Source organism: Podarcis tiliguerta (assembly GCF_965153285.1).
Source record: "Podarcis tiliguerta genome assembly, chromosome: 2".
NCBI lineage: Eukaryota > Metazoa > Chordata > Lepidosauria > Squamata > Lacertidae > Podarcis > Podarcis tiliguerta.
Window position 1 is genome coordinate 80384031 of NC_139535.1, and position 14206 is coordinate 80398236.

Genomic DNA, 14206 nt, shown 5'->3' on the forward strand with positions numbered 1-14206 from the left:
AGTATATATTGTTATAACAAAACTCAACAAGGAGTAGAAAAGTAGAGGAAGTTGACAGAAACACAACAACAGATACTCAAAGAAAAACGGAGTTACAGATATAGTGCAGAATGTGTACTTTGGGGTGCAGGGAGAAAAAAGGGGGATTTCAACCTTCCAAAAATTATCTGGAGTCACAGGTGAGGTAGCAACCATGGAATATACCAAATTATTCAGGACGGTAGGATCCCAGACAGACTGAGGGGGTGGAGAATCTAAAAGGATGTCTCTAAACTGGGTGGATGGACATTGGCATGTAACATGGAACGTAAGTTAATGAAAAGTTATGCACAATGGGATTAAAAAAAATCCTAGTCCTTTACATGAACTAACCGTGACTTTGCAGGAAAGAGAAACATAAACTTAAGCTGCACCAATTGTGAAAAAGGCAAATTCCATATTGGACATTACAAGGAAAAGAGATTGAAAATAAAATAGCAAGTATCATAATGTCTAAATCTGTGTGTGGTACTGTCAAACTTGAAATACTGTGCTTACTTCTGGTCATTCATCTCAAAGAAAGATAATGGAACTGAAAATGAGAAGCCAAATGACCAAGGGATCAGAACCTCTTTCCTATGATAGCTCAAGTGTCTGGGGTTGTTTGGTTTTTTTCCGTTTAGAAAAAAGAAAAAAGATGACGAAGGGGGACCTTATAGAAGTTTAGAAAATTATGGTGTGGCGAAAGTAATAGGTTTCCACATCATAGTTGAATTTGGGAGTCACCCAATGAAATTGATTGGCGGGAGATTCAGAACAGATAAAAGGAAGTGTTTGTTCAATTAACCTGTGAGGTTCACGGCCACAAGTTGTGATGGATGCCATTATCTTAGATAGCTTTAAAAAGAATTTAGAGATAGTTCAAGGAGGATGATAGAAGGCCCCCCCCCAAAAAAAAAGTGATTTAAAAATGGGTACTGTGATTTCTGAGTTTGGACCCATCACACCAAAAATCAGGCGAACTCATGCCCAAGTCACATTTTGGTCCACCATCTTGATTCAAAATGGCACCCTGCATCCAAACTATGATGAAGACAGCTGCTCTCATCTTGGGAACCCTCATGCCAAGTTTGGCGATTATATCTCAAGAGGTGTCCAAACACATAAGATAAACAAACAAACAAACAAACAGGTAGACAAACCATTTTCTAAAATCTAGAATAGATGAACAACAGTTATAATGTGAGTCTCCTTGGGTCACCTTTGTGAGGAAAGTGACTAACAAATAGCAAATGAAGCTTCTGCACACAGAAGTGTATCTCCATATTCCATGGAGGGGGGTGGGGGGTTGGAACGCTTCCTGGAAGCACTGTTGTTTTGTCCAGGGAGGCAAATTTTCAGAAGGAGTGCAGAGAGAGGGTTGAGGAACAAGAGGACTGAGCATAGCTTTGAGAGGGAGCGGCAGAGAGACAGACAGGCAGACAGAGGAAAAAGAAAGCACTGTTGGGCACAAAAAGAAGGGCTGCAGTGTTCCAAGAGAAAACAAGTTGACAGAGAATAGGCTTGGAAAACATTGTGTTAAAATAAGTAACAAAAATGCCTTTTTGTTAACGAGGCAGTGTTATTTTCCTGAACTAATAAGAATGTAAGTGTAGCTGTCAGGGTGATTTGAATTGTGTTCCCCACTTTAAACACTGCCCTGATGGGCCTAGTGGCCATTAACCTCCTCCTGCCCTGGCTCCAATGATTACTCATTGGGTCCAGTGTTTTAGGCCCGGGTGGGGAACCTCAGCCCCCCTCTAGCCAGTCCTCTGAACTCTCCTGAAGCCATACCTCCTTCCCAAGGCATACCCCCTCTAGATAGGCCACGCCTCTCGTGTTGCAATCATAAACTTCCATTGGTTCTTTACTGTTCCTGTGCAGCTCTTTGCATGTTCGCTCCAAGTATTTGTGCTTCGCCTTCTTGGACTGAAAGGGTTGTACTGTGTGTAGACTTGTGTAACCTTTGCAGCAAGGCTGGCTTTAATACAAAGTTTTTGAAGCCATCACTTTGGAAAATTCCAGAAAGGGCATCATATTTCTGTCTCCATCTCTATGTTGTTGTGGTTTAAATGAGCCCCCAGTTCATAGTGGACGTCATTGTTGCTCGTGTGGGAAAGTGTACATGGCGTTGCAGACATTGCAAGCATAGAGAGGCAGGCTGAAGCTGCAGGGTAAATGGGGCTTTGAGAAAAGTAGGGTAGCATTAGAGTGGAGGATGCCTTCACATGTATGTGGTTGGGAGCCATTTCAGCAAGATGCACCACCAAAGTAGTTGTACTTTTCATGCATGATGAAACAGCTGCTACTATGCTGCAGTCAGTGTGTGTGTGTGTTTACCAGCTCCTAAATTTAGTGGGGGTAAGAGGAGTACCTGAACAGAGCCTGGGTATGGAGGACTCTGGGTTTTAAGGTACAGCGCAGAACAGGAATAGGGACACAGCTTTGGGCATGTCTGTTTTGCAGCTCCTGTTGCATGCCGAAAAGGAACCTATTTACCCTGGCCTTTGACAGTTAAAAGTATTTTGTTTTGTGGGACCCACCTCTTTTGGTTTTGTCTGGAACAGTTTTACTTGGTTGCAATTCTTTTCATAGAAAAAAACTTTTGTTTTTTAACTGCATATTCTGTTGTCTCCTGTTCTGGGGCCTTACAGTGAAAGGCAGGTATCAGTTATTGATATATAATTGAAGGAAGGTGAGGACAGGTGACCTCACCTAGGCCTGAAGTCACCCCCCACCAAAGCAGGCTCAAAGCTTCTCAGAGCTTTTCAAAATCATTTTTCTCAGCAGCTAAAAGGCATTAGCTAAGCATCAGAAACATTCCGCTCTGTTGTAACAAAGGTAGAGAACAGTCCATTGTTTCTCAGGCCTTTCTCATGCCTTCTGGCCTTGCTAAAGAACCACATTGCAACTTGCTTTCTGTCCGGGAACTATGCCAAAGCACAAGGATGAAACAACTGGAACACACTGAAACCCCCTTACCCCCTTTCCTGCCAAGAGTCCACAATAGTTCCAAGACAGCTTTCTGTACATGCTCAGGGGAACACATCATGGGGCAGGACTCCTGAGGGAGGAGAAAGGAGGAGGGAACTGGAAAGGGGTATATATGCTTGTGCACATGATTGTGAACTCGTGCATGCTTTTGTGGACTATCACACTTGCTCCTTCTACCAATTCATGGATGGTAGAAATAAAACCTTTTTCTCCGAAACTATTCCTTGAGTGTCTGTTGACTCCCACTTCCCTTTCCCAGGCGCAATATTTTTCCCACTCGAGGGCAAAGCCTCATAAGGCTACATAATCAGTTATTGATATATAAATAATTCCCTTCCTTTAAAATTTAAATGATTTATACTTTTTGAGGGAAGTGGCAACTTCATCACCTTATGCCCCTTTCTGTTGGAACCCCCTCTTCTAGAGAAAAGGCTTCCATGATTGTATGGGCATAGGTAGATATGTTGAGCTGTAGGGGCTTCCTAGGAAATACACTGAGTGGTGGTGGGCTGATTGGGACAACAACGTATGGGTCCTACAGCAGGGAAGACAATGCAGAAGAGTTGTGACTTTTACTTGGGGCAAAGTAAGGGCAGAGGGTAAACACTGCTTCTGCTGCTAACCAGACTCAAGACTCCTCTTTTTTCGTCCACCAGGCCTGCTGTTGTGTCCTCCACTCTGGGATGACCAGAGTGGCTCCAGGTTGCTGACAGCTCCAGCATCGAGTGCAGCATGGCCCGGCTCATCCATGCCCTCTGGAGTCTCTGCATCACCACGGTCCTTGTCACCTCAGCCACCCAAGGTAAGAGGAGTTCAAGAGAGGCAGCCCTTGGAAGGCAAGACTTCTTCCTGAGTGAGTCCAGGTCTTGTGATCAATTGAGTCATAAGCTTTTGTCTTGCTGCCACAGCAAGGCCAGGAGAAAACAAAACGAAACTCTCATTTGATACAAAATAGAAGTGAGCAATCCCGCAGTTCCCAGAATAAAACTTTTATTTTATTTTTTTCCAGAATAAGCAGTAAGATAATTTTTAGAACAGTATTTAACTGCTTCTGTTGAGCATGTCAAAATATTTTCTAATTAAGTACTGGAAACAGAAGTACTTTATTTAGAAATGTACGGTGCTTTGCAATTACAATTCCTGGCCTTGTCATAGATATATATTGGTGCGTAACCAAAAGGTGCTTCATGTTAAACCTTCCCAGTAAGTAGAGGGCAATGCCCCTGAAAGTGCAGAAGGAAGCCTGGGATTGTGACTGGCTATATTTTGGTGTGCTTGTGAATCTTGATCGGATTCTTCCTGAAGTTTTGGAGTAGGACATGATATGAACAAGTTAAAATTAGGAACCATGTAAAACAGGGGGTCGAATGTGGCCCTCCAGCAATCTCTATGCCCCTCAAGTCTCTCCTCAAGCCTCAGCCCTTACTCAAGCCACACCTGCACTACATCCTCCTTGAGGGCCTTTTACTGACTGGAATGCATCCTTGAAAGGTGAAATTGCCTCTTCCTTGCCTGGATGGAGAGCAATGTGGGATGTATTATGTGGCTGGAATATGGCCTACTGTACATAGATAAAGAGACACGTCCTTTGCTCCACCCACTTTTTGCCTCTGTCCCAGCCCACCAATGGGCATGTTTCTTCCCAGAAGGTTGCCTATAAAGGAAGGCAGCCCTCAGGCTGAAAAAGGTTCACCACCTGACACACATAATCTGAAGCTGCTACAGCTTTTGTCGGAGAGCTGTCACTGTAGTGTGGCATTGCAAAAGGAAGGGGGCGAGAGAAATTTCATATGCATATTAAATGCAGATTTCAAAATATCTGTCATAATTTATGAAATACAATGCATCTCACTAAAGGTGACCCACCTGTCTGCTCTGTCTTACGTTCAGCTGCTAAATGTTGATAAACAGCATCTCAGCAATTCGTGCCCCTCCCTTTTCCCTAGTCAAGGGTCAGAGTATCTTGGAACATCACGTGAATTGCCTTTTAGGGAACATTTTATTTCTGATCATCAGGCGGATCAAACATAATCCACACTATATATTTGACCCTCCAGAGGGTCAAATATATGGGCCTCCAAAAGACAAACTGAGGCAAGTCTAAATATAAGTGGAAGTGGGGTTATAGATCGGTTTTGCCCTTGTTTTATTATGTATTTTGTGTTTATATTTTGTATTTTTATCTTGTGAACCACCCTGTGATCTTCAGATGAAGGGCTGTATACAAATTTAATTTTTAGTTTTTTTTAATTAAGTATTAGCCATAAGCTACTGTCTGTCCTGTGGGGAGGTTGCATGCTTTTCCCTCCCTTCACTTTGTTTTTTTGTTGCATTTACCCATGAGCAATTACTTGTGCATCCTGATCCTGAATGTGTCTTCCTGGTGCAGCCATCTTGACTTGTAAGTGGTGCATAAAGTAATAAATAATAATAAAATTCATCATCAACCTATACATGCTGTTGGCTCAAAAGCAAGTGCCACCAATTTCGATGTGACTTGCTGTCCAGCTGTGTCACAATACAAAGCAAGAACACTTGGGGTCGCAAAGCAAGTCAATTCCCCAGACCAAATAAATCCGTAGTTTCCACTCCCACCCCAATTTCCTTCATTTCCTTCAACAATATCCCACATAACTCCTACCTTCAAAAGCCTCCCCCGGTTACTTAGTAATATACTTACATTTTCAAGCAATCTTACCCCCAATCAGAAACATAGTGAGCCACTTCTTCCTTTCTTTTCCTTTCCCATAGCATAGCTTGGCTTACTTGCTTGAATTGTCATGAGCTATTTGTTCTGCAAGCACATGGTTCGTGACAGGATTGGGGAGCCTTTGCGGGGCAGCTTTGACAGGGGCAACCCACCTGTCAATCACATTACATAATTATAACATCATATAAAGGCCACCTGTCAAAACCCAAAGATTGAGAACCTCTGCGCAAGGGGTGTTGCCAGCCATATGCTTTGCAAGCCTCTTTGTGCTTCTCCTTTCTACCTCAGATGTTGGAGGTGGAAAGAAGTTGCTGCACAGAGCAGTGTTGGGAGGGATATGACCTCCGGCAAAGGAACTATCAGGAAGCTTCTTTAAGCTCCCAGTTGCTCCTTTGCAGGATCATGTTTTGCCTGCGGGCTGGAGGTTCTCCATCCCTGGTCTGTGGGGTTCACTAGCTATTGCTTTGTAGGACACCATTCAGAGCAGAATGATAGGAATGAGACTGGGGCACGTAGATAGAAGTTCCTGCATTTGGGCAGAATGTTGGGACTAGATAGCCTTTTTTTACCTTTCCAGCTTTCTGATTCCATTTATCTTTCGGTCATGGACACTCGGCCACAGCATTCCATGCAGTGAAACCACTTGCCTCTTAACCCTTTGGGTATATGGTTGCATTCCTGGCATAAATTTGTCAGCCCCAGCTTGTCCTGTTTAGTTTTGCTGGACAGGAAATGTTGACTGTAGGTGCAGCCCAGGAGGAAGAAGAATTTGTTAACAGGGACTGGTCACAAGTGAATTAGCATTGAAGGTGGTCAGTTCATTTTTTAAAACAGAATGTTCATCGTTTTCTTTGAGAATGGAATGCCCCAGAATCACAGGTGTGCCTTTTAAAAAGGGACAAGTTGCAACCCTCTTTGGAGATCTTGCAGATGTAACATTAGTTCTAAGAAACCATTTCCAGTCAGTGTATGAGATGTTAGTACCAATTTTATACAATGCCAGGAACTTATGACTTATCCCCACCCCCTTGAGAGCAGATGTCTCCCAATACTCTGCCACCTCTAAGGGTTTTTTTTTGGGGGGGGGGGTGAGGGGATAGACTTTTTTTTTTAATCAGATCCATACAGCGCCATCTGTCCCACATTCTAATTTTAGACTGGGTGAATCTGACATGGAGGAAAATGGTGTTGGTTGGAGGTCTTGAGTCTCTTGCAGGAGAGGCAATTTTGATATGAAATGAAAGGGTGTGCTTAGCTATGGCCTTTCACTAGTCTTTCAGATCCAAGTACCTATCTCCTTTACCAAGGAAAAACACTGGGGTTTCATAGACTGTTAGCCTACCAGGCTGCATCCCAAGGGAAGACACAAAACTGCCAGCTTCCTTTTCGGTTTGTCCCGAGATTTTGGTTGACAGGCAGATGGGCAATTGAGTGCTGCCTATTGTACCCACCAGAAGGCAGCTGTACTTAGGCACAGCTACCTGCACTTATGAGAGAATTGCATGACCACACCCATAATCTCTCAACTAATCTATGTACCCTGCCATAGGCCACCTTAAACTCAAATGTGCAAAGCCCCAGCACATATAAACAGTGCTTAAAAATGCAAAGAAATGTAAAGAAGTCTTTCTGAAGATGCTCAAACTAATGCTGTGACAAAGGTACAGGGAAGAGTTTAAAAATTCGTGAGGGGAAGCCCAAAATTTTGTATATTCTATGCTTTTTTAAAAAAGAAAAGCTTGCAAAAAATGCACAAATAAAATCTGAATCCTATGAGGATCTATATGGATTGTGCAAATTTGCACATATTTGCTTGCTCTGCATTCTTTTCTTCTGCTCCTCATGACTTACATGAATTGCCTTTGCCAACTAGCCTTGCACTACAGTGCACTTGGATGTAGTCAAGAAATGAAGTGAAATGACCTTGTTTTCTGTAACTAAGGTGATTGCCTATAGTTCTGTGACCTGGATCCTAGATCATACTAAGCTCTTGGGTCTCTGTTCAACCTGAATGTTATAAGTTTATCAGTGGTGGGAGCTCATACACATAAATCAACAATTTGATTTAGATTCAGCTTCCTTATTCATGCCTGGGCGCATTTATCTTACCACCCCTGGGTTTGGACAGAGTAGACTCTGCTAAAATAGCTCTTGATCTCTCTAACTTGGAGATGGTGAACATGCTGGCACTTGAGTTCAGCAGCAATATCTGTGCCTGGACAGTGCAGTTGCAAAATGTGGAATACTCACAGGCTATGGGTCTGCTTTTCTACATGCCTTTGCTGTCTAGCCTCAGCCTCTGGATGGTGAACTCAAGGAAGCATTATCTTTTAATCTTAATGCCCAATGTAGAGAATGTGGCCTTTACATATGATAGGCACAATTTGTTAAGGCCCTTCCAAGATCTGTTGAAGTCTTTTAGATCATGTTGTTGTTGTTGTTAACCTATCCATCTTCCCAAAAGATGAAAGCACTTCAGTTTGAGGTCTCTGTATATTCATAATTTCTACCTACCTTGAGCCTTCCAGGCACAGGTAACTAAATAATGAAATCATAAACGTGTAGAAAAATACTTCTGAAGCACTGTAAGACTGCAGAGAGCATGGGAACACTGGTACACTTAATATCCAACCAGGGTTCCTGTTCCTCATATTCATCCCCACATTTTCTACCCATGCCCACATCATACCTGGCCATACTATTGGAGATTGCTGTATGAGAGGAGTGTTTGATCTCCCTCCTTCTTTCAGCAGGAAGCTCTAGCAGTCAAAGTCACTGGTGAATCTCCCATAATGCACCTGGCCTCTCTTTAATCAGTGCTTTTCTGTCCCATGCTTCCCACTTCAAGGCACTATTGTGGCTGCTGCTTCTGGCGTTTCATCTCTCAGGCCCCTTTGTGTTCCCTTCCTAGGGCAACTGCATAGCACTTGGGTCCAGCTTCAAAGCATCAGCCACATGGGTTTCAATAGGCAGGGGGTGGCTTTAAACAAAGCCAGTTTTCTGCACTAACCCATGGTTCATTGTATGGCTGAGCTTGACAGTTTGGGTAGGGAGGGCCTAATGCCCATCATGATGCCCATCAGTAGACAGCCATATATTCATGTTCCTACTTACGTGGTTAGAGCCAGGATGAAGAGGCCACTGGTACCCCAGGAGGAGCACTGGGCTGGTCATTCTGAAACATGTTGAAAAGAAATATTTTCATTCCCATTATTTTCTTCTTTTATCCTGCTAAATTCCAAATTGCTTCTGCCATCCAGTGCTGCCTGCCTGGTATACCTGTTTGCAAGATTCCTGTAATCCACCATTGAGAATCAGTGGGCATAGTAGCTGATAATTGCCCATTGTAAGAGCATCTCCTTATGCTGTAGGTGTTAAATATTTTACCCCTGCTAATTGCAGCTTCTCCACCATCCCCTCTGCCCAGTTCCACTAGGGACACATGTCCCTTGGTCCCTTCCTTTGTGTGTCCACATACAAGGAATCTGTCTTGGTACTTTCCAAAGTAAACTTACCTCCTCAGTCCCAAGAATAGCCAGGTTTGCCCAGCTGCTAAAGTGGAGTGGTGTGTGGAGGAGCAGACAGACCGACAACTGATAAAAGGGCATAGAGGGGATATAATGTCACTGTCCTCTTCAGACCCTATTGAGAAGAAGCAAGAGGTTGGTAGCTGTGGCAGCTAATAAAATAAGGAGCTGGAGTTTTCCCCGCAACACTGTGCCCCTGTGAATTACTCAATATGTTTAGGAAAGTCTCGGATCACACCTACAATTAGCTGCAACCAGCTGTCTGCCCTGAAACCAAATAGGTGCCATAGCCCCAGCTCAGTGCAAACACATCCAGATGCAGCTGGGAGACTCTTGGGGCTTTGTTCATGAGCCTATCCTGAGGCTGCCAGTGTGGGAAATCCATGGCTTTTGGCAGCCGTATTTTGGTTTCTACAATACTTACTGCCAAGGTCTGCTGTCCCTTCTTCATTTACTGTCCTCCATTCATGTATCCACTCTCAGCTGCCCTTTCTTGCTCTCTCAGCTCGTACCTTCTGTTGTCTGCTGGGCTCCCCCACCAACACCGCCTGAAACAACCACCAGCACTCGGGCTGTTACTAGTTAGTTACTCAGCTAATGGTTTAATTACAGACTCCCTCCACAGGGTCCTTCCATTAACCCAGCAAGGGGGAAGGAAAAATTACACAAAGAGCAGCTATGACATGCTTGCTTCCCAGTCCCCTCTCTAGCCTGCCTTTAAAGCCCTGAGTGCCACTAATGTATGTTCCCCACTAGGGGCTCTGACTCTTGCCCTTTGCAGCTGAAGGTACAGGTCTCTTGGCTGATTAGCTGTGACAAGCTAAGAGGCTATGTGAAGCCCACAAGGAAGGCTTAGGTGCCGCCATGTGGGGTGCCACAGAGTACCCACACAATACAACCGAGTGACTCCCCCTGCAGTTTTCTTCTAGCAGTGTACCAGCTCCTCCCCCCCGCCCCCATTTGGGAGAGGCAAAGCTGATGTGCTACCCAATGTCACACAGATTATAATGGCAGAAAGAACACGTCAAAGCAAATGGAGCACAGGCCAAATTGAACGTTTGTTTAGGGCATTGGCCCTGAAAGGCATGCCAGACAGCCTGAACATAGTTGCCAGTTCACACCTATGCTGCCCAGGTATGTGGCTGCTGTTTCACTGCCATCCTGGCCCTTCTGCCAGGTTCCAGGCCCTGCTACTTCAACCCCTTGGTTAATAGTGAATGAGGGGTGTGGTGCTGCTTCTTCTATTGCTGGCATTGCTCCTAGAAAATGAGGGGGGCATTTCTTCTCAGTTTAGCATGAGGAGGGAGCCATGTGGATAGAGAAATGCAGTGGTTGGGGGGGGGGCAGAGGCAGCAGTAGGCCATTAAGTATGCATTTTTCAGCCAGCTCAAATTGTAGCTGGGGAACATACTACTAGGGTTGTAGGAAACCATAATGCAGTCAATGCAGGTACCCTAACCCTAACCCAAACTGATGTTTGTAGCATGCAGTGACCATAAACAGTCACATCACTATTCCGCACTCCCAAAGACCCAGCTGTAGGGAAGCCTGGCCCCAAGACTTTTATTTGTCTCAGGTGGCGAATCATCAAAGGCAGCTGATTGGCACAGACGCCCCACCATCTCCTTCTGCTCGCTCCTGCCACTGGGCTCGCTGCCCCTGTTTTCTGTCTACCTAGTTTTCTGTTTCCTACCATTCCCTCCATCTCACATGCTGGTACTCCTGCTGCTCCCTCCACAGTAGAAAGCTTAGTCCAGGATGGGGCAGAATCCTTCATAGGAGGCGGAGCATGTGGAAGCTCCATTCCATGTAAGCGGGCGATGAGGAGAGGCCAGGATAGAGCACAGAGCAGCTTCCTGATTCCCTCCAGCCTCCTTTACAGTGACTCCTCTCACAGCTGTGCTCAGTTAACCACTCTGAGCTTTTGAGCATTTGCCTGGGAAACAAGCCCCCACCCATGACTTGACTTCGCCAACATGGAACTGCCAACACTGAGGTGGAAAAGCTGAGGGAGATGAAGCCCTGCCCCTTCTACAGCCAGTGTGTTAAGAGGTTTGAGGGAACCTTCTTTTGGAATAGCATCATTTTTAATTGAAGGAGTGGAAAGAGTGTGTTTTCTTTAGTGAGTTGTGAGATTTCTGAGGAGACACCAAGCACACTGCAGCTCAGTCTTTATGCTAGTTGGAAAGGAGAAGGAGGATCATCGTGGACCGTTAGAGCAACTATTTTTTAAAAAATGAGACAATTTAGGCTGCAGCTGAGACAATTTAGGCTCAATGGAATTCAACAGGGTTTACATCTGAGTAGAGGATTGTGTTGTTAGGCCGCAATCTTAAATAAATGCACAGGCCAAGGTTGCAATCCAGCACCTCCTTACCTAGCAGTAAGCTCCATTGAACTCTTGAGTGGGCATGTAAAGTATTGTGCTGTAACTTCCATTGAGTTCAGTGGGATTTGCATCTGGTTAAACATGCATAGATTTGCACTGCTAAAGACAGATAGGTTAATTTGTACCCACAGTACTGACTCTACCATTAGACAGAATGAGGGGGCTGTCTCAGGCTGCTGATTTAGGATGTCATGAAAAGGCAGCAAATTGTTAGTTATTTAATGCATTATTATTATTATTATTATTATTATTATTATTATTATTATTATTATTATTATTAATTTACTGCTAGGGAGGGGGACAGGGAGATGTGCTTGTGGGATTTTCTGCCTCAGATGCCAAAATGCCCTTGACTAGCGGGGCTGAGGCATTTGCTTCTTTGCCTCAGGCAGTAAAATGTTGTGGGCTGGCCCTGACTGTGCGGAAGGATCCCAGTTGTCCTTTTTCTCCTTCTCCTTCTTGTTCAGAGGGATCTAGGAGCCTGAGCTCTCAGCCCGGTAGTCATGCAATATCCTTCCCATAATAGAAATGAGCAGAAAGCTCTACCGTGAATCTTTCTAGAAACCTCCCTAATATCCATGTTCAGATCTCAGTTGGTCCCCCCCCCCCTTGTTTACTTCCCATCTCCACCTCTCCAGTCTCGCAAAACCTTGCAGGATTCAAAAGGATTGCAAAGAATTTTTCTCAGCACATTTCCCAGACCCTTTCCTCAGCTGCTGTCTCTAAAGTGGGTCACGGGTGGTGCAGGGAGCCAAGAGCTTTATGAAAAACATGTCTGGGTTTTTAAAGGCACATCTGCCTAAGTCTGTAGAGCTTACTCTGAATATGCAGCTCAGCTCAGCAAATGGGGGGGGGGGCAGATCTTTCTCTCTCTCTCTCTCTCCTCTTCTTGGGTAGTGTCCGGACAAGCACTCTTCCACATACAAAACATACACCAGACATGCCACAGTGGAGGTAGAAGGAAACCCAGAACCCCTGCTGTTGTTCTCCAAAGATTGACGTGGAAAACAGAGACTCAGAAGTAGATAAACATGTTATAGGTCTTGCAGCATGTGTTGAAAATGCAACAGAAAAATAAGAAATCCTGATTTACTAGGTTCTCTTTGTACAAGACTGCAGAGTTGGAAAAGCAACCCTGGAGTCCTGCTTTCCATGCTTTAGTCTCATGGTGTGTGCTGTGCATACCTAAGGATTGGTAGGAAATTGCAGTAGTCCATCAGGAGATAAACTGGAATTGCTTGATCGAGTGGCATAATAAGCCTGTAACCCTGGCCCTCTCATCTCCTATCTCAGCAGGTCTAAGCCGCGCTGGCTTACCCTTTGGTCTGGTTCGGCGGGAACTGGCATGTGAGGGCTACCCCATTGAGCTGCGCTGCCCAGGCAGTGATGTTATCATGGTGGAAAATGCCAACTATGGGCGTACGGATGACAAGATCTGTGATGCTGATCCCTTCCAGATGGAGAATGTCCAGTGCTATCTTCCAGATGCCTTCAAAATCATGTCCCAAAGGTAAGAGACTCTGTTTTTCAGTGGGGGGTTGAGGAGGCATTTCCCTTCCCTAATTTCCTTCACCTTCAAATTGCTCCCAGGCCTGTTGTGTTCCTCCAAAGTCACTCTTCTTGTTGTTTTTTTAAATATGGGGTTGTGGCCACTGAGCTCCAGTAAGTTTCTTAACCCATTATGTCATCCTTTGAGATGCCATTTCAGAATCAACAGAGGGAGGGCAGGATATAAAGGCCTGTAACAATAAAACAATAATAGTAATAAGAACAACAATTAATTACTAGCTGTCCCAATCTGCATCTGGCCCAGATTACCATCCAGCAGTCTACTGTCTGGTTTGTTCTTTCCTCATCAACAACTCCCTTGAGACTTCCAGAAGCAGCTTGCCTGGTGGGGCAGAGCCACAGCAGTGGCCTCCCCTTTATCGCAGGGGGGAGGGATAAGACAGCAGCCATATCAGGGCCATGTGGGTGCATTGGCAGGAGCGCGGCATTCACTCTGCCAGTATGCCCATGCAGCCCTGGCCTCGCTGCTGCCTCATCCCTCCCAGTAAGCAGCATCCATGTTGCTGTCAGGCAGGTAATGCCAGCAGCTCTGTTCCATTGGATGAGCGTATTCTGAAGTTTTTCTTAATAATAATAATAAAATAATAACATTTTATTTATATCGCGCCCTCCCCAGCCAAAGCCGGGCTCAGAGCGCCTAACAACAGTAAAATAAATACAACATTCTAAAATCATTTCATTATAAAATTAATTCAAATCAAATTAATGGCAACCATTGGGCTAGAGTTCTGTGAGGATTGCCAAAGGAGGGGGTAATAATAAAATTTTATTTAATTTAATCTTAGTGTGTGCAAACACTGACATCCAGGGGAGTCTTTCCATCTAAAGATTTGCACTGGAATGCATAGGGAATGTATTTCCCAATATAACATTCATGTCACAGCCTGAGCTTAATGTTATGTCACAGAACTGAGAAGCTTAGACTGAGTATTCTTCAAACCTTTTCACAGCGGTCATCCCTGAGTCTAGAAAATCTCTCTGAGTCTAGAAAATCTCTCT

The 14206-nt window shown here is 44.6% G+C and overlaps 1 protein-coding gene across 16 annotated transcripts in view; it reads left to right on the forward strand.

Annotated features, from left to right (window-relative positions):
* The window catches only part of ADGRL1 (adhesion G protein-coupled receptor L1), a 133678-nt gene that overhangs the window by 63536 nt on the left and 55936 nt on the right, over window positions 1–14206 (forward strand). For all 16 annotated transcript variants that reach the window (XM_083430695.1, XM_083430696.1, XM_083430697.1 and 13 more), the window contains exons 2-3: window positions 3669–3814; window positions 12932–13148. In XM_083430695.1, the coding sequence (XP_083286821.1) occupies window positions 3745–3814; window positions 12932–13148 (287 nt within the window). In that variant the 5' untranslated portion in view covers window positions 3669–3744. The remainder of the gene's footprint in view (window positions 1–3668; window positions 3815–12931; window positions 13149–14206) is intronic.